Source organism: Sparus aurata, chromosome 23 (assembly GCF_900880675.1).
Source record: "Sparus aurata chromosome 23, fSpaAur1.1, whole genome shotgun sequence".
NCBI lineage: Eukaryota > Metazoa > Chordata > Actinopteri > Spariformes > Sparidae > Sparus > Sparus aurata.
The window spans coordinates 17,422,952-17,450,217 of NC_044209.1; the positions used below are offsets into that span (position 1 = coordinate 17,422,952).

Here is a 27,266-nt window from a genome sequence, read left to right on the forward strand (position 1 = left end):
AGCTAGAGGGGTGGCAGGGTCCGCCACGTATAAACAGAGAAAACAGTACGAAATTGTGTTGTCCTTTAAGCTCGATTTGTTTGTTCGGTCATGAAAATGAAGAGAATTTGTTTATTTAGTAGACATGATGAAAATCAGTTGATCAGTTCAGCTTAAAATTTCCTCCCCAAAACTACATAGTCCACCTCAACCAAAGTGATATTCTAACATGATATCTTTACTTTAACTCAAGTGTGACTTTTTACAACACTGTTAAAACGGGTTTTTATAACCAGCTTGTTGAATCTGGTCTCAACATTGGCCCTGAGGAAGTGTCTGTCAACACAATACTGAAGCCTGAAGACCCTTTCTTTCCTTTTTTTTCTTTTTTATTATCATCATTATGTAGTTGTTGTTGTTTTTTTTTGTTGTTGTTTTTATTGTTTTTTTTACAGAGGAACTGAGTAAAATGTCAATTCAAAGCAGAGCTATTAGTAAATAGGGAATAATCATGCAAATGATGTGTCACCAAACCCTCTGAGGAGTAAATAATGACACATCTATTGTCTCTCTTAAAAACAGGTCGTGCAGGTAGGAATTAAGACAAAAAGCCGAGCCGAGAGCGGGCTGGAATTTCTCTCCGTGGCCGAGCTGCAGGTGAGCGTGTCGCTGCTCTGCTGCGGTGCGCCTCAGCTCAGCTCAGCTCTGCTCTGCTCTCCTCGCCCCTCCCATCCCTCCGCTCCAGCTCTCCTCTGTGCTGCTCACCAATAAAGCGCTTTTTGTCCAGGGAGGCAGCACTTGAGCGCATTCCTTGACGTGGAGGTCAGTGTACCTCTCCAAGGATTTGATGAAGCCCGTTCGTTGATAAGTTCGATACGCTCACACAAACTTGTGTTTGAGAGAGAAAGAGAGCGAGCGCACACACGGAAAAACTACAAGCTCTGGAGTTATATCTGTGAACTGCGCCGCTTGGATAAAGACAGAGGCGCGACTGCGCTCCCTATTTCACTTCTTCGAAGTTCAGGGTAAGAGTCTCCTGCTTTGACTGATTCAATGAGGATCCACGCTGCATGAGTTTCAGGGTGAAACGCTCTGATCAGGATCGAGAGGTGCGTAAAGACGTGGACGCGTTTATGTTGACAAAAACGGGTTGGGTGGAAATGATTGACTTTAGGAACATTTTAACAGTTTTAAACAAGCGCTAACTCTTCATCAAGTCCATCAACTTTAAAGTATAATCCAGTTCTGCTGATCAAAGTTATTTTCTTCACAACTCCCTTCACGAAAACTCACAAAAAGTGTTTCTGTTCTGCTCAGCAGTGAGTTCACAATATTAAACGCACAGTGTCTTACTGGAATAAAAACCCGTCTTTAGGTTTTCTTTAAATGTGCACAGCCTCCCTTTAAAATGTAAGAAAAAAACATGCGATACCTCTTTGTAGACACACCAACCTGAGCTCCGGGGACTTATTAGATGTAACAGGTTTTATCAGCAACGTAGGAGCCGACTAATGCTTCAGGTATCGACGATTAGACCAATTTGCTGTGTAGGTTTTAAAACTCGAGCGTGCGCCCGGAGCAGAAGGAGCCGTCGGGGCGGTAATGAGGCGGGCTGGTGTTGGACCGCAGGACGCCGTGCAGCACGCAGGGGCCGAGCCGAGCGTCTAGACCGCACCGAGCTGAGTTCGCCGCAGAGGACAGCTGTTTTTGGACCCACATGGGGAACGTCCCACAACAGAAAGGTTCAATAGGACACGGGCGTCGATGCGTATTTCTGTATTTCAGCACGCGTGCGGTCAAAAACAGATCATCTTTTCCACTGTATCACAAGTGGAGTACTGATATGATGCCACCAAATCATCACAGCAGCTGATCACACAGTTTGTTGAGCATCTGTGCTTTGCACTGTCAATGAAAAAAAAATAAAGAAAAGTGCCAATGCCAAGAAAAACTATCAGTGATTGATTGGTTTCAGGCTGCTAAGAACAAAAACACATCCCGAGGAGTTCCCGGCACACCATATGATGGATGTAAGGAAAAAACTTAGTGCATGCACTGAATTTTGGGCCAAGTTTCAGTCATAGGCGGCGATATTAAATGTGTCTATCAACAGCTGCTACTGTTAGAAAATGGATGGAACGTCTTTGTCATTATTAGTATAAATAAATCTGACTGAAGCGTGGAAGATTTCCAAACCCCAGATGAAACGCTGAACAACTCAATCGGAGAGAGACGGATGAAGATGTGGGGAAGAATTACACGCAGAAAATTAGCCAGTCTTCCTTCGACATGTGCACAGCAGAGCAAACGAGAGATGAGGTCAAATTCCTAAAAGATTAAATCTCTGAGTGACCGACTCCACCAATAAACTAAAGTCCAATAAAGTGACACGACTCAACGCGCTTAGAGCCGATCTCTGCCCCGAAAAAAGGCCACAGAGAACTCTGATTGCATCTGTTTTTTTTCCCCTGATAACATCATCTTATCTTTCTCAATATTAATATAAACTTTGATTCTGTGAGAGGGAGCGTCACCTACAACAGAAACTTCAAAGACTTCTTGAAAAAGAAAACACACAAAAAAACAAGACCCCGACTGAGAAGCAGCGATCAGTACCTGCTTTCTTTTAAGCTTCCGTCTGAGGTGCTTAATTCATGTAAGAGCAGTCTTCTGACTCCAGCTTTCAGTCAGATTAACATCTTTTACACTGCCCCCACAAACAGGCACAGGAAAATCGCCTGATCTTTCCTGAGGGCTAAACAGGCGGTGTAAACTGCTCCAATGGCCCCGCTATTAACCCCCTACACCGGTGTATACCGCTTGTTTCCTCGCCATGTGTTTCCTCACAGCCTGTCATTACGCTATAGGAGAAGCTACCGTGTCATTGACAGTATATAATGGTGGTAATTGGTTTATATTAGGCTACCAGACACAGCAGAGCAGCCACAGGAGGCCAATTATCCGTCACTAATGTGGAAGAACTTTCTGGCTGCACAGATTGTAACACTTACAGTGCAAGAGAGCGGCTGTGCCAGTCAGTGTGGTTGTTTTCTGTCAGTGGAGCTGCACAACACAGCACACTGTTGGCGTTTGTCTCCTGTTGACTCAAAAAAGTCTGAGGGGGGACAATGATGTGATGAGCAGAAGTGTTTACTACGTCTCTTCCTCTTGAATGTGAAATTAAAGTCAAAGTTTGTCAAAATATTAGCTGGAGACGCGGATGGACACAGGGTGAATGATCCCTTCCCCGCGGGACATTTCTTGCCCTCAAAAGGGGAACTGTGTAGTTTTGGAGAAGAAATTCAAACTCAGGATTCTAATATTTACGATATCAATGAGGTAATAAAACAGTTAGTTTCTTCAGGCATTAAGAAAATCCATCAACAAAGATTTTTCTCTTCTGATTAAACTTTCTTCCCCAAAACTACATACTGCACCTTTAAATGCTGGCCTGTGGACAGGAACTCAGGTGAAGGAGCCCTCTGTAATTAAAACCAGTTTAAACAATTAAGCACAGGCATGCAGTCACACCACTGTGACAGTTGTGTCGAAAACCGCATGACCCATCCAGGATCTGGATTACACTGTCAGATTGTGCTTCCATCACTTGTTTTTTTTGGTTTTACAAAATCAAGGCTGGCATTTCATTATCTGTGGCAAAGAGCTCGGGTGATAAAGAGCACTGATGTCTAAATCTGGATTATTGACAACTGTGTTGAGACATGACTCAAAAGATCTGACGGACATCTCTTTATATGTGGCGGACCCTGCCACCTTTCTAGCTTTAAACTGTGTTCTTGGAACCTTATTTTCCTCTGAGAACAGCTTGTTTATTTAGTTATGGAAAAAAAGAATATTTCTGAGTTTGTATTATTACCTCATTGATCTTTTGTGATAGGCCAATATCGGACAACTGATTTGTTGGTCGGGCCTACACTTAACACTTTGTCCACAGTGTCGCCACCTTTTTTTCTTTCTTCAAATCGATAGCGGAGGGTTTTCACATCCTGTCGGCTGAGCTCCGTTTTACACCAATTAGGGGCAGTGCCTGAAGCATCTTACCCTCCGCATCAGAGGGATTAGGGGGTTAAAAGTCAGATGCTGAGGAGGCCTGGGGAAGGGAGGAGAGGAGGGATATAGGGAGGTGGAGGTAGGAGAGGAAGGACGAGAGCGGGGCACTCAAGCAGCAGGCGGAAAGAGGGGAGGCGACAGGGCAGAAAGCTGGAATAAGTGTGTGAACATGTGTGTGTTTGTTTTTCCTTCAAGGACGTGAAAAGTGAGGGGCTCATCAAATGTAGCAACGAGTCTGTGCGAGTGAGAATTCAAGATGTTCCCCCTCCTCAGGTGCAGCACAGAAGGGCACGAGGGGCGTTCCCTGGTCGATAATTAAGATCTGGAGCCACTCTCTAGAAGTGGCGTCTTAAGTAAAACCCCCGGCTTCAAAGGCCTCAGCCTCACACATCAATGCTGACCCAGCGGTATGCAGAGGCAAACCCCATCCCGTACGCCTGCCAAGCTAAATTGAAGAAGAGCTTGCCGATGCAGCCAAATGATGCGTTCAGAAGAACCACTTCAAAACCTTGCATAAATATACACACACACACACACTCATGCGAAGGAAGGGATCTGCGGGCTTTGGAGTGCCCCAGCTTGAGCTCAAACCCCAAATAACGGCTGTCCTCCGTGTCCACAGACGCACACATGCTCGCCGTCGTCAAGATTTTTACCAGCTTGTCCATCTTCTAAAGCAAAGAATCAAAAGAACTACTCGCAAAATTTACATTAAACAAAAACCCTGCTTTTTTCTTTTTTTTTTAAACCTTCCTCAACTTTGCTTGGAAAATCTGCCGACAGCCAAAAATCCCCCCCCCCCCCCCCGAATTCCTAAACCAACTCCGGTGAAGTACGAGTGGGAGACATATGGAGAATGAGAGAGGGAGGATGAGAGGGAGGATGCTCATCCCAGAAAGCCACCGCAAATTGCTGCATTTCAGTGGGGCTGTGAAAAAAGAGAAACGGCTCTTAATCTAAGGTTGTAATTACCTCTGGCCAGCACTGTAATTAGGAAATGAGCCTTGAACCAGATCTTACTGGGCAAGAGCAAAGCAAGGGCACATGAGCGCTCACACACACACACACACATGCCTACACTGTTTGACCAAAACCAGAAGTGGCGAAAACCGATCTCAGTTTGAGAGGAAGGTCAAATATTAAACCGCTGTGATGAACATATGCTTTTACTATATATGGACTGAATGATAAGATGGCAGAGTCAATTCTGCGGGCTGTGTGTCCCTGTAGGTCGGCGTGTGTCCGCTCACCATCAGGTCGCAGAACGTGGTGGCACTCAACACACACTCATTGTACGTACAATCGGACACGTACGCGCCGAGTCTGGCTCTTACGGTGCGTCGGCCAATGTCGGAGCTCTATTTCCGTCGCAGGCCAGGGACACAAATAGTGTTTTTATCTGCTTCTGTTTGCGCCGTCAGAGAGCAAGCGGCAATCTGCATGCATACGTGCCTGCATGTGTGTGTCCCATCGCCACCGGGTATCAGCTCGGAATCTAAATCAGTCAACGCTGCAATCAACGACTGTGAGCGGTTGTGACAGCCACAAGTCACAGCTTGTCACCCGTGTACATATTCCACGTACAAGTGCACACCGACAGCGAAACGTGGAGCTTCTCTTTGTTTATCCCAACCCTCCTCTGCAGGTTTAGGGGCTTGGATCTGATGTTTCCAGCTATAATTTGGACAAATTGTTGGCAGTTCTAAGATGATGCCACTACAAAGTGGCTCTAACATTAACGTCAGGCCTGCTCCGCACTGTTCTGCTTCGGGGGAGATGAAAACAGATGGGGGGGAAGAGAAAGGGAGCGACACAGCGGGAGAGAGAGAGAGAGAAAAGGAGAAACAGAGGAGACGATATTTATGTTTAACAGATGAACACAGAGGAAGGATGGAAATTACAGTGGACGGAAAGGCTGAAAAGTATCAGGGAAAGAGAGGAGGACAAGAATAGCCGCTTCAAAAGAGAGTAAATATGAACGTAAACCAATAATGCTGAAAAGGGAGAAAATAAGAGGCGAGGGTAGGTTGAAAGATACGGCCAGTGTGCACTCCATACAAATTAAAGACCACGGAAAAGATGTGGAGGAGGAAGCCGGAGCTATTAAGGCTCTCCAAGATAGGAATATTGTTGTTACAGTTTTTGGTTATTTTTTCCTCTTTAAAAACTGCTGCAGTCATTCGTGGAGCTGTGCGGTAAAGACGATATGCATCTATTTTGAGTGTCAAGTTCCACTTTGAAAGCTAAATATTTACAGAGGCAGCCGAGAGATTGTCTGAGAGGGAGACACAGTGACCTCGTAAACTGACCGCGGCGGGGTCAGGGCGCGCTTGCGAGTGATCCGTCTCCATCACTAGTAAACAAGCATCATCACATTTACGCGTATAGATTAAGGGAATGTATGCAAATAACCCCAAAAACATGCAATGAGCTCACACACAGAGCACATGAACAATAGCGTCCGTGCGGCAGGGCCAAACACCCCCTCAGACAAATAAACAAACGGATGCAGAGTGCAGAGAAGGCCTCAAAGCAGGCCGGCAGACTGTGACAGGTTATTTTCAGATGCAAACAAAGCACTGTATGCGGACGCGAGCGTGTGCTGCAGTGCGACTCAGCGTCGGTGTATGCAAAGCAAAGTGTGGTTTCAGGTGTTACACAATCAGGTGCATCACGTGATCTGGTCCTCGCTCTGTTTTCCGATCTCCGTGGCTGCTTGACTCAGAGCTTTTGTATATGAAATGTGGGACTTAAAAACACACAGCTTCGTGGAAACATACTGGAAGTCTGCTGTATTCAGTATGGATAGGTGTCAAGTTACGCGGAAGGGAGAGAAAAAGAAAGATATACTGTGTGCATCTCAGCTAAGTATCTTTGAAACTGTTCCATGAGCAGGCCTTAAATCAATTAAATGGAAATGTACAAAGTCTGCCATTAGAAAGAAAATGTGGGAGCTGCTTTTGGCCCAACGCCTCCCGCTAATAAAACATCTATCAAGTGGTCACTTTATGTGCGGGTTTTCCCAAAACTGGCTCAAACATGCGCTCAAAAATAACATTCAATGCTGTATTTATACAAAGCAACAAACACGCGAATGCACACATAAATCGCTCTGTGGTCACGGATAATGATACGCTAATCATTAAAATCACACAAAAGAGTTCAATACGGCCTTTTAGGACTGCTATAAAATTAAAAGCTTTTTTTGGCTTTAAAAACACAGCTATTGAAACAGCCTTTGTCGAAATTGATTATTTTGTCCAACAAACAGATAAAAAACCCAAAGACTCATAAATAACAAAGAAAAGCGGCAAATTTTCACATTTAATAAGCTTGAACCAGAAAGTGTTTTCCTAAAAAAATTTAATTACATTTTCTTTCCATCAAGTGATCGAATAAGAACCCCAATCACAGCAGCTCTAAAACACACCTGATCAAAACACTAACTGAAGAAAAGCACTGGAAATGAACAGAACTGTACAAATCGTTCCGATTTTTTGTCACTCTTACACCGTCACGTGCGCAACTTCTGATGCTCTCCTCACCCAACAGCTCAGAAGGGTGGAACTCAGTTGATCTTGCAGATCATACCAGAGGCCGTGTTATAAACACCGTCAGCTTAAGTCACTATCTACAAACACACACACAGACATTTTCTGGCCACGGCTGATGGGCTGATACCGCAGCACAAGGAGCTGACAGACTGGAGAGTGGTTGGCCTGCATTCTTCCTCTCCCGCTCTGTCATTCTCTTGTGCTGCCACATGGCCTGCTGGCGCTCAGCACGCTCCCGCACACAGCTGGAATCCAACCAATTAACAGGAAAAAAACTTCCTGTTTGGCTTGCAGGTCATTAACGATGCATGACGGGGGGATGGGGGGGCTGGACCCAAAAACATTGCAACATATTTGGCTAACAGGTACAACTATTGTTTTATTTTCCAGGGAACTGAAACCAAAGAAAAGTGGAGTGGGAGTAGAGGAGGACACTTCTTCACTGGGTGAGTGAAGCGTGGAATTAAATCTGACAGTTTTATGTGTCATTATGAAAAAGATGTGGCCAGCTACTAATGCAAACACATTGTCAGCATCAGGAATAGCTTTCATCGCAACACAGTTTGTGAAAGATTACATCAGAAACACCAACATAATAGTACACTCCTTTGATTATTTGCATCCAGGAGTCCAGACCGCACGCTGTTGGCGGTCCTTATTGTGTTAACCGTAACACCCTGCTTCCTCAATAGGGTCCTTTCACACAGCTCTGAGCCTCTTAACAAGACTGGCAGGAGAACAAGAGCGGCTCTCTTAACACACACACGGCATTTAATAGATACAGTGAGGCTGTGTAGGGTTACAGACAGAGGGAAGGAAGTAATGGAGTTTACTGTGCCTGTCGGATTGCTCAAGTTGTGGCAGAAGTGGGTTGAATGTGGGCCTCTTGTTAACATCCACAGAGTGCCCAAGTCATAGTTTGATACTCATAGAAAAATACAGGCAAAAAGTATTTTAAAGTTTCCTATATTAAAGATGTTTAGTCAATCTTTGGTTTTAGATGGATTACATTAATAAATTACTCTCATTTGGAAGGTTTTATTGCACAACAAACAACCATAACAAATCAAGTTGCCATCAACTTGAGTAACATCATACAGGGCAAGTAAGCAAAGCTAGCCAGTTAGCTTAACATTAAGCAAGGTTAAATACTGAAATGAGTCTTTAACGACATTACAACAGTAACATAAATACAATTAAAATAGCTTAAACAGTGCAATAATGGCATACAGAGAGAGAATTGAGTTTTGGTGCTACATGAACGCAGAGTTTTCTACACATATGCTTTACTTGGGCGGTCCACCAAGGTATATTAACGGGCACCCGAGTAAATTTGGCAACACATTCAAGCATTTTTTTTAGCATTTACTTTTTCTTTTTTCATCTGACCGAGAGACCAGCGGCATCTGTGATCGATTAACTAGTGGACAATCTGCCCTCCCCTCTCACCTACTGTCACATGTACACAGCCAATGCATGTGAAGAACTTACAATATAACAAATATTTAGTTTTTTATAAGTCAAGAGGAGGGGTCCTGTTGTAGGCTGCCCACCTAAAGAAGCGGGAGGGGAAAGAAATGAAAACAGCAAACCACCTATACGTTTGCGCTGGGGTCCGGTTACCGTCTGTTATTGCATCACTGGTGGAAACTGTCGCTCTGATTCTCTGCTCCACTTTACACACCCCTGCTGACCCCTAGCCCTCTGTCCTGCCTCATTCCTGTGTTATGCTAGTCGTCAATGAGCTGTGACAGGGACTGTGAGGGCTTGTAAAGACGCACACATGCACAGGACGAGACTGTAGCCTCGGGCTTCTGGACGCACACCGCTACTCTCGCTAATTGCCTTACAGTTCCCTCAGCCCCAGTCTCCCTTTAGGGAAACAAGAGAAGAAGAGAGTTCTTCTTCTGGAGTTGACTTTGGGCCCAAACATGTGCACATATTTCTCAGGTTGAGTGAATTATTTGCTGTGCAGGCAATGCTTCAATGTACAGTGTACACGCTGGCTCTGTTTCTGGCTTAATTAATTTGATGCTGAAATAATAATTTCAGCATCAAAGCTTATACACAGTAAGATGATTTACTGCGCAAATTTGATATCCTGTGTGTGTGTGTGTGTATGTGTGTGTGTGTGTGTGTGTGTTTTACCTGACTACACATCTGTGCCACACCTAATGTTTTTGAATATCTAGTAAAATATTAGACATGTGAGTAAGCCAAAGGTCTCTGTGTTTCCCCTCAATGCTACCTGTAGCTGTGTGTTACACTTCTACAAATTAAGGTAAAACGATAACACAAAAGTCAATGCGTTGCTCATGAACGTCCTGACACCATGACAACCATGTATAATTGTCAGTTAATAATGTTAATAATTCTACCTAAAAGCAAACACGGAAGAGCAAACAAAGGGTACCCAGTGACATTCAGATAACTCTACCACACACCAAAAACTCATTGACATCAGAACACACACACACACGCAGGCAGGTCACACATGTGTGTGAGCAAACACACACAGGTATGCATTGTTCTGCGTTACAGGTTGGCTCAGGTATCTGCTGTAGCCACTTAATGATGTGTATGAACGGATGTGAGAGCAAACACACTGTACTTTATTTAGACAAACTGCTAAGATAACAAAGCATCATTCATTCTTTCCCTCCCCCTCCCTCTCTGTCAGCTCATTTCTCCGTACAGTATTTGAAAGTGTCACTAACCAATAGGGAACAGACATACACGGGTCATTTATAGTGACAGCATAGTTCAGTGCTTTCTCATAAGCAATTTGAAAATGATGCTACTGTTTCCAGAAATTTGCATTCACTGGTTTACATTAATTTCCCTGGAGTATGAAAATCAACTAACAGAATATTAAGACTTGCTTGACCCGTAAACAAGAAGCCCGCATTGATTTTAGTCTGAACAGTTTTTATTAGGTAATGAGGCGAGGTGTTTTCAAATCAAACTGAACGTTACTTGAATTACCATTACTGCAACATATATTGTGTGTGAGGGATTACACCCCTCCAGCAAGTTTAACAGGTCTGCCGATACATTTTCAAGCTGTGTGGAAATGAAAACGGAGCAAAGTCTGTCCGCGCTCGTCAGAAAAGAAACGTTGAAAAGTCTTTGTCAGCAGAACAGTGAAATCAAACCTAATTTATTATTAAAGAGCTTAAAACAGTGATATGGTACTTTAAAGTGTATTAAATGGACGCAGTAGGTCTGAGTGAAACTTGTGTACGACTGAGTCCACATTGTATTGATTGATGCCCTCTTGCGAAAAAATGTGCTAGGAATTCCTTCAGGCAGTTCAATGCATCATTGTATTCAGCAGATATTGGCTGTGTATCCCGACACCCGGAAGTTCAAGAGGGTTCACTTGTATATTCCCCCTCTACCCTCCTCCCCCCCTTCTCCTCCCTCGCCTTGTTTGTGCTGGATGTCAGGATTCGTCTAGTAGCGCACACCTGTTGCAGGCAAATTGTGGAGTTGTTGAGGGTCAGCGTTGATGTCTTAACTGACACTTGCTGACTGATGTCTGTATACCCGCTGAGATAAGATGTTCAGGGCTCACCTGTTTAATCAGGAGAGTATGCAGGTCAAATGAGGGAATACTGACACGATGTTGATGTTGGCTCATGGGATCTTGTCATTTAACTGAGAATCGAATAAAGGTGATACAGGAAATAACTGTTCCCCGGGGAATGACATGATCAAATTATTCAAATCTGATGTTTGTAGAAGAAGCCACTTTGAATAATTCAATAAAATCACCTGACTTAACCAGCGAACATTCTGGTTGAGGAGGGCACCTGAGGGCGTTGGAGGAGAGGCATTTCAGTCTCGGGGGGGGGGGGGGGGGGGTATCTGTGGCAGCCTCCTCAGTGCTGGCTGTAGCTTCACAACAAATTCCTCTGTGACATCCTAATCAGCACCAGTGATCTGAGTTTCACATTTATCATTGCGTGTGTGCCACATGTCTGAGGTGCTATCAGCGTAAAAAACCCGCAGGGCAGAGGGACTTGAAAAATCACAAACGGTAACTCTTGAGAAGGGAGGGGATGTGCTGTTGGGGGCCTGAAAAACAGGTAGCACCGCAGATGCCTGACTTTAAAGGAAGGTGGTGGTATAGAAACAAATGAGGAAACTTCCACTAGTGGCAAATTTAGTAGACGTCTAAATGATTCTTTACAACCCTGATTCCCCAAATAGTTGGGATGAGATGTATAAAAAGAGAACGCAAACATTTACAAACAAACCATTTAGCGATGAAGGTTTTATGAAGTGTTCCTGAGCCCAGAACCTTGCTTTTGAACGACTGAGTCTTTCGATGGTGGCCCTTTTATACCTAGTCATGATACTATCACCTGTTACCAATGAACCTGTTTACCTGTGGATTGTTCCAAACAGGTGTTTTGCCACATCCCACAACTTTCCCAGTCTTTTCTCGCCCTTGTCCCAACTTGTTTGGAACGTGTTGCTGCTATCGAATTCAGAATAAGCGTATATTTACACAAAACAACTAAGTAAATGAGGTAATCCAAGAAATATATTGCTTTTGTACTGTTTTCCACTGAGTATATTTAAAAAGAAATCCAAACTTTTTGGGAATCGGGGTTGTGCATGACTGAATATGGCTGTGACCCAATCTGGATTCCAAACCATACTTAAGTTGTGACAAGATGGACCAGGAAACTTGTCATGAGCAACAGTAAACAACTAATTCATCACTCAGTTTATCAAAACATCTCTTGCTTTGTTCCTCTACCCAACATAGTAATCATGTTTCACATCTTTTGTTGCTGTAGACATCAACAGGGTCGAACAACTTAAAAATCCTCACCTGGCTTATTGTTACTGAAACTGAACTGAACACATGGTTGCTGTTTGTATTAGTTACCTCATATTTTGAGTAATTAAGATACCATGCAGTTATGTGTGTCTGCTTAATAAAGAAAATGTGACATAAAACAATGTTTTGAAGCCCGGTTACAATAACATATCAAAATACTTGCTACTTGCATTTTATTGGATAGTCAACAGAATTTTTTATACATTTTAAGTGTATAAAGAATTGGTTACCAGCTTTCGAAAAAAATGTCTGCTAATGGCAACCTGGCAACCGTTAATGTCAAACCCTGAAAACCTCACACAAACAAAAGGGTTTGAGTAATGTGCAAATATGACCTTCTTTCAATCTTTTCTTTGCCTAGAGACGTTTGGCTGAATGTAGAAAGTGTAAGACTTTGTTGTACATCCTGATCTTCAAAATTTCCACACATAGTCCGAAAAAATACAAAAAACCTGCTAACGAGGTTTGAGTTTGTCTGTGTCCCTTCCAAGTCTACATGTTTTTACGCCGAGCTGCAATTCAACATGGTAAACAAGTTGATGTTTACCTGTCAGCGCTGCTCCAAGTTTCTGTTTGCCACTCATTTACTTTAGCCTCAAGCTCTCTCAAGGCATCTGCGTAATGAACACTTTGGCAGCTACATAGTTGCCACGAGGCCCTGCAGGGTTATTTTGGCAGGTAGAGGAGACGTGCCTCCATCAGATTCCAGTCATACTCTTGCCAGGTACATGAATAAACCTGAGAGCGAGGACAGAGGTGAACTAAGAAGCAACCGAAGGTGTTCGAAATATTTGTGCGATGTGTCAAGCAACAGTCAGAGGTACGTCTGCGCGTAAAACGTCAAAGCTTTGACAGAAATGCAGTCGGACTGCAGTCACTAAGCGGCTGCTGTATGTAAAAGAGCGAGTGGAAAGACATTCAGGATGTACAGACAGAGGAGCAGACGGATAATTTGTGAGTGTTTCTTTAGTGAGTACGTGTGACCCTGTTTGTCTAACAAGGATAGTCAGCCTGCCAGTCATTGTGTGCGCCTGCCGCCTGGCTCACACACGCCCTCTCATTGAGCTAAGCTCAAATTTGAACTCTTACACGGTACTGTTGCAACAAAGGACAAAGGTAACAACCACTGTCAACATCCAGTCCGTCGCTTGATCTTTTATACAAAGAGACTAAGAATGAAGTTTATAGTTTAAGGCAGTCAGTGGTTCCAGCTCTCTTTCTGCTCGCTGTCTCTCTTTTCCCTTTTTTTTTGTTATCCTTGCAGCGCTGGTAAATAACATGAGTGAATCCTCACAATTACAGTAAAGTGAAGTAGTTGCAAGGTGACAAACTAGCACCGCAGTCATTTTGGAGCTCGAATGAATTTCAGATGTGTACGTAGAGGTTTTGGAGTGTGTGCATTACAGCGGGCTTGTGGCGGAGTGATAAAACTGGTCCATCCAGCCGCCTCCAACCGCAAGCACACAAGCAGCGTTTCCCTGTCCCTGCTCGAGGTTCAGAGTTTTCCCAGGTGTTTTTGAGGGAGCCTTTTTGAAACTCTGCCCGAGACCATGCCTTGGACAAAGCTAGAGCCAGAGCCAGAGTCAGTGAGCCAGACAGTACAATAAAGTTTTGATTCTCGGAGGAGGCAGGAATAGTCCTGGACAGAGTCCAGCTTTGTGACACTAGTATGTCGTATTTACCGTTTCCTGGTGATGAGGTCCTTTCAGACTCATTCGACTGTGACTGCTGCAGTAGTGTGATTTGCTGCTATGTTTGAGAGAGAGGCATCGAGGTGTTGTTTGTTTTTCTGCACCACTCGGCTGTGACTTATTCAAGCTAGGTCAAATGATAGACAGCGTAGATTAGTGGGGTAGTGCTGCTGAAGTCACCTACAGTACAAAAAGCACCGCAGAGAAGTAAGAAAACAGATGAAAACTCAGGTCAGTGGTGCATTGAAATCCTCTGCGTCTGTGTAATGTGAGAGCCCTGTGGTGAACATCTGAGACAGATGTGGGTCTGTGTGTGTGTGCCTATGAAAGAAATGCAACTGTGACCTCAACGACTACCTCTGCCAGGAGGTCACAGGGCAGGGCAGAGGGATGAAAGACGCGTGTCAGTGTTGAGACATCAGCTCACTGGACAAAACAAGAGGCCGCTGTGTGGAAGAAGAAGGCTTCTTCAGCCAGTGCGTCCCTGTGTCTCCCCTCATGTGAGCCTTTATAAAAACAAAAATCAAGTCTAGCATCCACAGCACCATCCGTCATATCCCTCAGCAATAAAACAAAAGGAAATGGTCCACATTTCCTCTTGGAACTCGCAGTGCCTGACCTCTTCGCTCTGAAGCTCAGAGGAGGTAGAACTAGACTTGCAGACGTGCTGTTGCTGAGTCCCAGTTCTGGTCAGATTTGGCTGCCCGGCCGCCGAACCTCTGCCTGCTTCCGTTCCCCTCTCGCCTGCGCACAGCCGGCTGAGGCGCATGTCGCGTCATTTACTCCGACACACTTCAGAGGTTTTGGGTTTCACGTTGCTCCGCAGGAGCAAAGAAAGCACCTGTTGTGGAGACGAGGATCAGCAAGTTTCAGGTGTATGTGTGTGTGTGTGTGTGTGTGTGTGAAACCAGATCTGGGTGTGTTGGCCTGTTATCTGTGTTGTCGGAGCCACAGTTACAACAGAGGACACAGAATACTGAGCAGCGGTGGAAACACTAATCTAGAGGCTGACCTCTGACCTCAAGGAGTCGCTCTCTGCCTCACTGCATCATCGGCTTTGTTGGACTGATGCTATCAGGAGAGATTGTTCGGCCATCACAGCTTCTCTATTTTTTAAATGCTCTTTAGTGTTAAAATTTCACAATCAAGCTGCTACTACTGACTTGGACCTCAAAATCAGACCCCGATTTCTCTGTATCCCTCCGACAGTCCAGCAGATATTCACTGTTTTACTATTCCACTGCCCTCCCACTCACCCCTGGTATGTATATTATGCTCTCTTTCAAGTCCCCCAGCTGCAGGCTCTAATGGTAATACTTCACACTGTACTTACAAGCAGGTCTGGTCATAAATCCTGTGATGAAAAGGGCTGCCCCTCACACCAATAATAAGGTGCTTTAAGACTCATTTGGATGTTCAAAAAAGCATAGCATCAGAGAAGAACAGTGATCTAACGTCTGTAACCAGAAAGCAGCCTGACAGGAACATGTATCTCGGTTAAGTTGTTGTTTGCGTTAATTAAAACAGCAACACATTTGACATCAATGAGACCCCCCGCTCTGGCGGGGGCCAGTGCATGCTGGATGTGACTATTTCAGGATCTTTTTCTTGTGGTTAAGGGCCAAAATCAGTTGGAAAGCTTTGTTTGTGCAGCACATTGTAAAACTACGACAGGCCATAATCCCTCTTCATACCACTACAAAGCATAGCAATGATGCTGTGGCTTCAAGACGAGTATTGCCAGTGACAGACAGAGTAAAACGATCATCTTTCTTCCATTCCACATGTCCTCCTCTCCCCCGTCTGTGTTTGTATTCTGCCTGCTTGATTGACCTTAAATATAAGTGCATTTTTGGAAAGGCATAGTCATCTCTCTCCTTTTATTTTTTTTAGCAGAGCTGCTACTGGCGTTACATACGATTCACGCAGCTGTTCCTTCTTATTCGGGCACCTAATCTGTAGTTTGTCAAATCTGAGCATGTGAGATATATCTTTGATCAAAGACAGAAAGCTGCAGCCTTATGTTCAGGTGTTCAGTATTACATGACTTAGAACTTCAGGAAAATGAATCCGCGCTCCTTATTTGCTGCCAAACTGCCCAAGCACCCCAAGAGCCCGTAAATGGAAAACCTTGGACGAAGATCAACAGTCAAGTGTTGCTCTCTTACTCCTCACATTTCCATCTCCAAACATGCCTTACTTTCTGATCCTTTTTGAGCCACACATAATACGCAGCATTACATTAAAAGACGCGTGGGCTAATGCCATCAACAATGAAAAACTCTGCAGAATTTTGCGCCGACAGACTCTCATTATTAACATTTTCAAGTAATCTTTTGAACCACAGATATTCTACACAACTCTTGTTTCCCCTTGCGTATTCTCTCTTGACCCCTTTGTCATGTTGATGAATAGCCCCACTGGATTGTGGATAACAGAGTCCAGCTGTGGCAAGGACTGACAGTAGGAAGGGATGGGAAATAGGGAGCGTGTGTTTGTGTCGGGGATGGAAACAAAAAGGGGCAAAAATAGAGAGGGTGGGGGGACAGACACGGGCGGTCAGAGGGCTCACGTCAGCCTTCATCACCAGCTTTGTGTGCCTGAGTTATCATTTACAGCCAATGTGTCACGTCCTTGTGCTACTGCTGTAAATCTATAGAAGCAGCTGTACCTGCACACTGTAGATCATACTCTAATGCACATACCACAAGCGTTGTTCCTTTAACAGATAAAGCCCCTGAAAAGAAAGGGCCTCTTTAATGGGAGTATGCACTCTGTAGCGCGCAGCCTTATCCCCTTACTGTGACTTGGCGTGGTGCCCCCCTGTGGTCTCCAGCCCGGCCCACTGTATTATGCAAGTGCACAGTGACCTGCAACTCCTCCGCACACATGCGCTGCAATTTTTTTTTGCCCTCTCTTGTACCCTTCATTGCCCCTCAGTGTTGGCCTTCAGCTCTGAAGATAAGGGCTCTTGACGCTTGGCCTACCGGGATTTAATTGCCGAAGCCCACTTCACCCTCCCAAAGCAGGGCCTTATCCAACTCTCCACCCTGGTGCCCCTGCTGACAGAAACCTGCTTTTGTCTCCGCTGTTCCCCCAGCTTGTGTTTTCTTTTCTGCGTCGTCTTGAAAGGAAAGAAAAAGTGGGATATGGAGTGAGCTGAGGAAAAGGGGAAAATGCTTTTCTTCCTTTTGCCTCTTCTTATTGCCTGTTTAATTTATCTCTTCAATGGGGCTGACCATGTATTTCACTCAGTGTTGCGCAAAGATGTTCCCATGCATTTTTCTTTGTACTCTCGCTCCTTGCTGTTTCTGGCCCGCATGTTCATCAGCCAACACGTTTTATTCTAATACAACCCGCAAACCTAGACTTGAGCTGAAGGAAAACACAGATGCAAGAACAATCATCATATAACAAATCCGGTCACAAAGATGTTTGCACTCTTATTTGTATAAGCAGCACCATCATTCATCCAATCCATCGTCTGTTTATAAACCCAGAAAGACTCCCCGTTTATCTCTAAATGCCAAGCCAGTGAGACAGACGAGCTCACTTTTTCAAACTCAGCTGCTGCCTGTCTCAGGAATGTCTCAACAAGCGCGCAGGGGAGAGAAAAGGAAATTACAACTCAAGAGAGGAGGAGGAAGGCGAGAAGGGAGGGGGTTTTCATTCCTGCTTGCTCAGGATGACAAGCCTGTCTTTCTACTATCTCCCTCCGGGCCCTCCGATGGCATTCACTGCATAGGAGTTCCTCAGCCCCACAGTATACTGTGCATCCATACTGCAGTGACGCCACAATAGCGCATTATCTTACCCCCACTGATAAGACCTCCACAAGTCACTCGCAACCAAAAAGAAAGAACACAGGAGAATCTAACTGATCAAGCTTGGTTTTATCTGTGATCTGGCAGTATTCACTGCCTGCGCCACAGTTTCTCCTCCACTGAGTTATCAGATGTGCCTGGCCCAGTTTGGAATGAGGCACACTCAAATAAACATTCAGCTCCGGGGAGCTACAGTAGAATCACCACGTTGGGTTTCTAAGAAAAATATTCTCAGTTTTATCTGCATAGCTCGCTCTCCTCTCATGACTGCCTTGATGTTGTTGTGTGTTCTGGCAGTGCACCCTCATACCCGTCTCAGACCCTGATATAATGTACCAAAGTCAAGCTTCTCCATCTCCGGACAGGAATGAGATTGGATTTTTGGAACTTCTCTCATACAAACAAGTAAAGTGCATGAAGTGCTCCTTCTGAACAGGCGGCCCTTTCACATGAAGCATGAGTGGGTGCATATACATACCGTATCCTGCGCTGAAACCCCCCACACACACAGTGACGATATGAACCCGAGGCCATCAGCATACGCTCCAGCTGTTCCTCAATACTCCCAAACCCCTTCATCTCCTGTTTATCTTTCCAAATCACTTTGTTTTCCCTTGTTCCATACACTTACACAGCACGGCAGCCACACTTTTTCTTTATTTTCCCTCTTCCATCTGCGCCCACATCATTTCTGAGGCCTGTAACGAACCAGCAGTTTACTTCAGTTATTATTGATTGCTACAGTTAAGACTTTTATTTCCAACAGGAGCAGGTAAAATGTTCTTGCTTTCTCCCCCACTACTGAGGCATGACTCAAAAACTCTTCACAACTCAGTACTTGTAATTACTCACCCGTCAAAAGTTCCCCCAGGCACTGAGTGTAAATTATGGGATAACTGCAACCCCTTCCCCTCTGCTGCCCATTCAGCTGTAGCAAACTATCGCCATCAGATGTTATCCGTTACTCTCTGGACAAGACTTTCCACAAACAATTACAACACTAAATGGGTCTGACTTTTACATATGGCTGCCAAAGTTAAGTTAAGGTTTTCAGTGCTGTTAGCAGGTGCCGACTTTGTAAGCTAGTTAGGCGCTTTGCTCAATCAAGCCTTGAGGCTTTGAGCAGGGTCGTTTCTACGGCATCTGGCTTCACTGAGTAACAGTTCTGCTATGTCTGAAAGAGTTATCCGGATAATAAGGGTAACGTGTTGGCAGTGGGGCTTGAGCAAATGCCACGATTGCTTTTAGTTACAGGAGAAGGAAAAATAAGAGATCAGGGAATCTGTCCAAAGAGGCTGCAATTTCAAGGAGAAGGGGAAAGGAAAGTATGCTGAAAGAGAAGGAAAATAAATGCCATAGCTGTGGTCCGATGAAATGATACCGGACCTTACTTTGCCTCTCTAATGCACCCCTCAAAACCCTTGATCTCCTCTCCAAGCTGACATTTGAGGCGGCCATTTTTTTTCTGTATAAAGAGAATGTTTCATTAAAAAGAAAGGAAAGAGAAGTGAACGGATTTTAAAATGAGAGACTGTTTAAGTTGGCAGCAGTTCTGATGCTACTGTAACATGTACTCGGCCTAACTTAATTTGGTGGCATTGACTTCTATTCACTCACTTATTTTCTCTTTCTTTTTCTGTTTCTCAAACAAAGACACTATAAGAGCTTTCTGTGTATTTTCAAATAGTTGTCCAAACACTATTTTGCGTATTATTTTATTTTAGGGGCTGCTACCTAAGACTGTTTTCATTGTCAATTAATCTGCTGATTATTTTTGCAATTAATTGATGGATGTTTTGTCTATAAAATGGAAGAAATCAGTGAAAAATGTCAATCAGCGCTTCCCAAAGCCCAAAATGACATCCTCAAATGTCGTGATTTATTCACGAGTGAAATATATATAGTTTACTGTCCAACATAAGTAAAGAAACCAGAGACTTTTTACTTTATTTCAGAAAATAGATGACATTGAAGCAGTTTACAAGAAAAAATAATAACATCTGCAGAACTTCAGAGGACAAGAAAATGGTTCCACCATAGGAAAGGAAATTAGAGAAATAAAATATCCAAAGCAACTTCTTAGACTTTTCTGGTGAGAAGGGCCACAACCTTAGGTAAGCAGTGAGAGAACAGAATGTTCTCTATGTGTGCGCTCCATCTGTGTTAAACTGTAAGTCACATACTTGGCTTCTCATTCAGGTATTTGTGCAGTGCAGGCATCAACAACTGCACCATTTAAGGCCCTAAAATAAGCTCCCTCAGGCATTCAAGTTGACCAACATCTAGAACTTGTGGGTGTCATCCATCATAAAGCAAGACAACAACACACTATCCTCGCTCATCAATACATTTGAATCGTGATATTAAACAAAGGTAAAGCAGGAAGCCAGGGAATTGAGTGTATATGTAAAAATCAGGCCAGGGTGTCATTGCTCAAGGAGTACGGACAAAAAAAGGTATTTAGTGACGGGACAGACTGCTGTCTAAAGATGAGAAATGGTCAACAGATTGAGATGTTACCTTGTCCCCCAAGGCCATTTCACTCAACACAAGATGATAAACTGACACAGAGACTCAGCAACTAGTTTCTTCTCCTCCCCTCTTTCTTCGCTCCTTTCCCTTCTTCTTTTTGCCCTTTCAAGTACCGTGTTGATGCTGTAGCGGGGTGTTTGTTTGGTCGGGCTTAGACTCCGGTGAAATGGGTCTAAATCACAGGATGTTATCTTCCTGATGATCTACTCGCTTCAGCGTCTGAATATTTAGTCCTTTTTACAGTTTTAGAGACATTTGTCTGGCAAGGAGCAGTCAAACTGCATACTGACAACATAGAAAGTGTGTGTTATTTATATACCGTCTATAGTCAGGGAAGCAGCTCGGGGCTATCAGAGAAGCTCTTCTCCAAGTTTAGAATGCCACAAAGTAAATCATCCACCGATTTGTGGCCACATGCAGCATGGCAGGCATACAGCCACATGAAGTTGACACGGTATGGTTATATGAAACTGGAGAGAGCAGAGCAGTGTTTATGGTGAATCATTCAGAGGGCGTATGTGAAGATTTCCACTGTTTCAGAGACTCTGGAGAGAGAGAAATATATTCACTCTGTGTTTTTACTTTGATACATCATCTCGGAAAGAAAACAAGTTGGACTTTTATATTGCCGCTGTGTGTCCGTGTGTTTCATAAGCTATGGAGTCTCTCATAAACACAGAGAACAGGGAACTGTGACCCTACTATAACCACAGAGTGTATGTGAAGTACAGAAATGCTTACAATACAAACACCAACGCACGTGTAATCATATATACATATTATACACGTGTTGGCATCTGTAGGATCATTACAGAACAAAACCATGGTTTTGTCATGCCATAATACTATCTATTCTATTCTATCATATAGAATATTGCAGGGAGAATGTGGCACTCTTTTAGCCAGAAAAGTGTGGCACAATGTCATTGTGTCAACTTTTCCCCAGCTATAGCAGAAAAGCCTGATGTCACAGCCACAGCCCTATAGTTTGAGAGACCTTGTGACAAAAGACTGCCTTTGATCACTGGCTATGCATAGTTAAACCTTTGTTATTTCACTCCTTGAAACACATTAAAGAACCACAGTAAATCAATAGCTGACTGTGGCTGTTTCGGAAACAAGACTATACAAGAAAAAGAAAGTCAACATTGTGCCGTATATATCACACATTTATTGGGGCAACAGCTGGATGTGCTCAAACTCAAACATGGTCCTCACAAAATTATCTGTACCACTTTTTACAATCTGTAGACAATCTGTCACCACTTGCTGTATGTTTGTCTGAATGGTCATTGACTCTCCATTTCTTTCTTGTTTTAGGCTGAGCCTGGAGAGAGAAAGAGTCTACACCATGAAGGTCTTTCTCACTTCGCTGATGCCCCTTCTGCTCTTCTTCATCCTACCTGATGGCACCTTGTCCAGCGACTGCCCAGAGGGTTGCTCCTGTTCCCCGCCAGAATCCATCTTGTGTTACATGAGACGTTCCTCTACCATTCCCAAGGGAGTGTCTCCTTCCACAAAGAGCCTCTACCTCTTTTCCAATGGCATTGACGACTTGACAACTGAGGACTTTGAGGGTCTGGAGAACTTAGAAATGCTGGACCTCAGTCAAAACAAATTGACTGAACTTCCTGAAAGGGTGTTTGAACATTTGGCCTCTTTGAGAAACCTGGACTTGTCCTCCAACCAGATTACCCACATCTCAGAGGAATGCTTCCTGGGCATGGCACTGCTTGAGCGCCTTTATTTGTATAGCAATCTTATTGTGACCATTCACCCTGCAGCCTTTAATGGCTTGGAGAACCTGCTGGAACTCAAGCTGCAGGGAAACCAGTTAACATCTCTTCCTGCTCTCTCAATGCCCCAACTGCTGCTGCTGGACCTCCGCTTTAATGTCTTACCCGCCTTGGGTCCTTCAGATCTCCAGACTCCAAACCTGGAGTCACTAAAATTGGGTGGTGTTGGGCTCACCAGCCTAAATGAGGAGCTCATGGGTAGTCTCAAGAACCTCCACGAACTGGACATATCAGGGAACCAACTTGAGTCCTTCCCCTCAGTGCTAAAGGAGACCCCAGGGCTGATTCACCTTAGCCTGGCTGGCAACCCAATGGGTCCTCTCAAGGTTCAGGACCTTCAGAACCTTGGAGAGCTGCAGGAGTTGGATATCAGCAGTCTCAGTCTGCAGGGCCTTCCTGAAGAGTTTTCCCAGCTCCTACCCCACCTCAGAAAGCTCACAGTAGCAGAGAACCCTTTCAACTGCCTCTGCACCTTAGCATGGTTCCCTAGATGGCTGAGAGCCCAAAGCATCACCCTGGAAAGAACAGAGGAGACCCGCTGCCATTTCCCACCGAGCAATGCTGGAAAGGTATTGGAACGACTGGAGCACAGGGATTTTGGCTGTCCTACCACAACTACAGTCACCACTACTACTTTGAAAACTACTACTACCCTGCCTGTCCCTGTCACGACCGTCCCAAGTACTACCAGAGCTATTCCAGTCCAGAGGGACAGCGACAACCCCCCATACAAAGATGAGGACTCTGCCCTGCTGCCTGTCCCTGCATCGCCCAGTAGCACCAGCATAGATCGCACTGTGGACAATTTCTGTCCCCCTCACACCTGTCTGAATGGTGGTACTTGTCGTTTGGACCAGGATGGTCAGGTAGAGTGTACCTGTCCACATGGAACATCTGGCATGTATTGTGAAACCCAAAAGCATCACCTGCCTTCACCACCTGAAGCTGAAATCCCAGTGGCAACTGTCTCTATAGACACACCAGACATCAGCTCACATCAGGCAACCGCAACCTCAATCCTGCTGGACCTGCACCGATACATCGAAATGCGGCCTTACATCCGTGGAATACGCCTAACCTACCGCAACCTCTCTGGACCAGACCGCAGGCCAATTCAACTCAGCCTGCCATCATCCTTTCCAGAGTACAGACTAAGAGGCCTGAAGCCCAACTCAACCTACGCCGTGTGTGCCAGTCCACTAGGTGCCCCTAGTGGCATGGACAGTGTTTGCACTGAGGCCCAGACAGCCGCTGAAAGCACCATAGGCCCTGATGCACAGTTTGATGACCAGAAACTGACGACTATGCTGGTGCCTGCAATCGCCATATTGCTGCTACTGGTACTGATAGCAATAGTGGTGGGAGTGGTATGCTATCTTCGCAGGAAGAGGGCCAAGGGCCACATGGACCTAGAATGTGAGCCCTCACAGCTAGAGTTGGACGGAGTTAAGGCTGGCTTGGACAATGGGGCACTGCCTCAAAAACAGCCTCAACTTATGATGCCTGAACCTGCTGTTCAGAATGGCAATCTGGAGTATGAGGTGTTGCTACTACAGGATCATTGTACATCAAATAACAATACATCCACACACAAGCCTTCGTACTTTTGACACCTGGCTTGGACTACACAAACTTTTCCTCTCTGGTGAAATGCAGAGAGCAGCAACTGCTGTTGTGAAAAAGGAGGACATTGTATCAGCCAGTCAACCAGCAAAGGGGAAACTGGACATGTATTTAACTCAATGCTCCCCCGCTGTCTAAGGAGACATTAAACAAGTTCAAGAACAATTAAAAAGCATTGACAGTGCCTTTCCTCAATTAACTTGCTGCTCCTGCTTCAATAATATTTTCTCACTGACATTGCTGGAATGGCCACCTTTTAGCCCCTATGCTGTGATGCTGGGACTGAAGCTGAGCTGTCATTGGCTGAAACTAAGGGTTAAGGGACACAGTGACCTCATGCCCTCCTTTATCTGTTCATAAAGGAGAGTGCACTGAAGTGGGGTTACACTGCCTTGCCCCCTCTCTTCACAACTGCTCATTGGCAAGTGTTTTTGCTGCATGTTGTAACTCCTCAGTACTAGCCCAAAGGGATCAGTGCTTGCTGTGAATGACCATTAAGGCACCAAATGAAGTTATGTAGAGAAAATAGCTGATGCTTGTATTGCTTTATTTGGCTCTAAAACTTTTTTTGTATATATGTTTTTTTATACAATTGTCTGATGTTATTTTTTATTGTGCAACATTGTGACTTTTAACAGCCCTCTATACCCTCCACCCCCCAACTCTTGTGACTAACAGACAAAACAGCAGATTAAAATCTTTGAAGATTAAAACTCGTTTGGTACCAGCAAAGTCAATCAAAGGACTTTGCCCCCAGAATGTCAGACAGTCTAAGTAGATGTGAGTCTGGACAGACTCAAGACTAAATCCCCCTTCTCGATTCTGAAGCCCTCAGCCTGCTTTACCATCACAAAGGGAGAAGGTAAGCAGGATTACAAAAGGTACAGAGGGAAGCAGTTTACTGAAGCTCTGCTGTTTCAGTGCTACATTGAGTTACAACCAGGTTGAAGCTTGCCAAATTACAGTAAGCACTCACATGACTACACCACAGCAAAAAAAAAAACTTCAGAAATTGTATTTATTATTTATACTCCCTGCAAGGGAAACTCTGTTTTATCCCTCAACCACAGTTCACATACCACTTGGCCTGGCCCACAATAAGCAAAGCAAATAGTGGTTGTGTACTGTGTTTCCGTTGAGTAAAAATAGCCTGCTCAGTGCACTCCTGTACACAATTTCTTCTTGGAACTTAGGGTGCCAGTTTTGCTCACTTGCACCTAACCAGACTATGGAAAGGCTGGATGCGCAGCTCAAGAAACTTCACAGTGTTAATACTGTTGTATGCAGAATGACGAGACTTGTAACTGTAGGGTTTCTATTGCAGACACAGCGTTCTCAGATCTAAATCTGTGAATACAGAGCAAAGGAGTGAAAAGTATCTGTGTGTGCGTTTGTGTGCGTGTGTGTTGGTGTGTGTGTGTGTGTGTCAACTTCAGTGATAATGCAAGCACATGTTCAGTCTTGTGCAAAGACCTGCAGACATCAAGTTACTATCAGTAACCCCCTCTTTGTGCCCGCATGCCTTTGCATTACATTAAGCCCTAAACAACTCAAACACACCAAAGACACATCTGTGAATGTCTGTAAAGTTACCTGTGTACAGTATTCCCAGTGCACAAACAACAGATCCACACACAAAAAAGCAATGCAACTGGAATATTTGTCTGTAAAATAAAATACATTGAAGATGACCACAAGTATTTTCAATGTGATTGTTAATATTTCCCTGTTTATTTTGGGAAGCTCTTTTTTTGTAATTTGATGCTTTTTTTTATAATTCTGTGAACTTATTTGTATAAGTGGAAAAGTGATATTATCATTAAATGATTATCCAAAAATAAAAACAAGGCCAAGTTGTCTTCTTTGTAGTTTCAACCTTTTGCTTGTAAGAGGAAGGATTAGATTGACAAGCAAAGGGTGGATTATGTTTGCCATCAACTTCCCTCTCTTTTAGGCCGACACTCAACGAGCTGAGGGGAGAAATCACAGTCGGGGGAGTCCAGGAAAGAGCAAGAGATGGGAACAAATGTGAAAGAGCAGATATCATTACGCTGGATATTATGTGCTGGTCCATGTGTGTCTGTCTGTACCATGCTTATGTATTTGTGCAAATTAATGTCAATAGTGGTACAGTACCAAGCGTATACATGGACATTAATTTTGAGTGTATGTCAGACTCTAGCCCCGTCTTTTATGTTGGCACATAGTTAGAATACATTAAAACTCAACCCAGGAGTTCAAACTAAAATGAGGCCTGCAGCTTTTCAAAAAGTCCCCATCTTAGGGCTAAATAATGTGTATGCCATGCTATTATAACAAAAGTTTACGTTTTAAACTAAAAGATTTTAGAGCTATGCTAAGTAATGCTGTGCTTTGAGCTAAATGCAAACGTCAGCATACTAACATGCTTACAGTGACGATGCCAACATGTTGATGTTAAGCAGCTATGATGTTTAATTTATGTTCACCATTTTAATTGCATAGCAGTGGCTGGTGGAAAAATTGTCAGCTTCTACTTGGTCATACAATTCAATACATTCGAATTTTGACCTGATGGTGCAGCTAGCAGAAAAGTCGGGATCATCATGTTACTTAGATTCATCATTAGGGAACCAAAAATTTCATGGTCAATCATCTAATATTTGTTGAGATATTTCAGCCTGAAACAAACTGGTGGACCTATTGAAAGTCAGAAAGATTGGCCGCTAGCATGGTTTAAAAGCGTCAAATCATTCAGGCGCCTCACATGATTTCCAGGATGACGTGATGGATTGCAAAGTATCTCAGTGTTCTACAAAAACACTTCATTTTTGCTGTTTACAGTGCACCACCACCAAAATTTTAACAAGTATGTCTAATGTGTGTTTTGAGTGGGTGAGAGGCCTCGGAGTTCTTCCTTACCAGCAGTGAGCTGGAGGCAAAGTGGAAATAAAGATTATGATTGAAAACACTCAGGTTAAGGTCGTAAGTAGATTTAACCACTGTGAATGACTCACTGGTCTAAACCTAATGGGTGAGCATTGTTTGTAAACCCACACAATAAACAGGCTGACCACCCATGTGTTTTATAGGTAGGATGCTGGAAGGGGATTGATGCAGCATGCACGCAAACACATGCCCACACCTACAAACAAATGCGCAAATATACTGGCCCAGAGCCGGGAGCTGTTGTGCAAGGTCCCACGCTAACAACACAAACATATAAAACAGCACCACTCCTGTCATGCAGGGCCTATTACATCTATTTGCTCGTAGGGAGCAAACTTCCTAGTTAAATAACAGGAGAAACATATACCGCCTGAAGGTCAATAGACTGTAATTTCTTTGTCCTTCCTCCTGTT

General features: G+C 44.1%; 2 protein-coding genes across 3 annotated transcripts in view; one reads left to right on the plus strand and one right to left on the minus strand.

The window, feature by feature from the left end:
* The window catches only part of coro7 (coronin 7), a 114,370-nt gene that overhangs the window by 29,145 nt on the left and 57,959 nt on the right, over positions 1 to 27,266 (minus strand). The gene's annotated exons all lie outside the window — the stretch shown is intronic.
* On the plus strand, positions 744 to 25,769 carry vasnb (vasorin b). 2 transcript variants are annotated; one of them, XM_030407885.1, is made up of 3 exons: positions 744 to 1,088; positions 7,995 to 8,050; positions 21,827 to 25,769. In XM_030407885.1, exons 1-3 carry the CDS (start codon positions 1,050 to 1,052, stop codon positions 23,910 to 23,912), a joined length of 2,181 nt encoding a protein of 726 aa, XP_030263745.1. In that variant the 5' UTR covers positions 744 to 1,049; the 3' UTR covers positions 23,913 to 25,769. The 2 variants fall into 2 exon arrangements, with proteins under 2 accessions (XP_030263745.1, XP_030263747.1); XM_030407887.1 differs by having other exon boundaries at positions 744 to 1,004.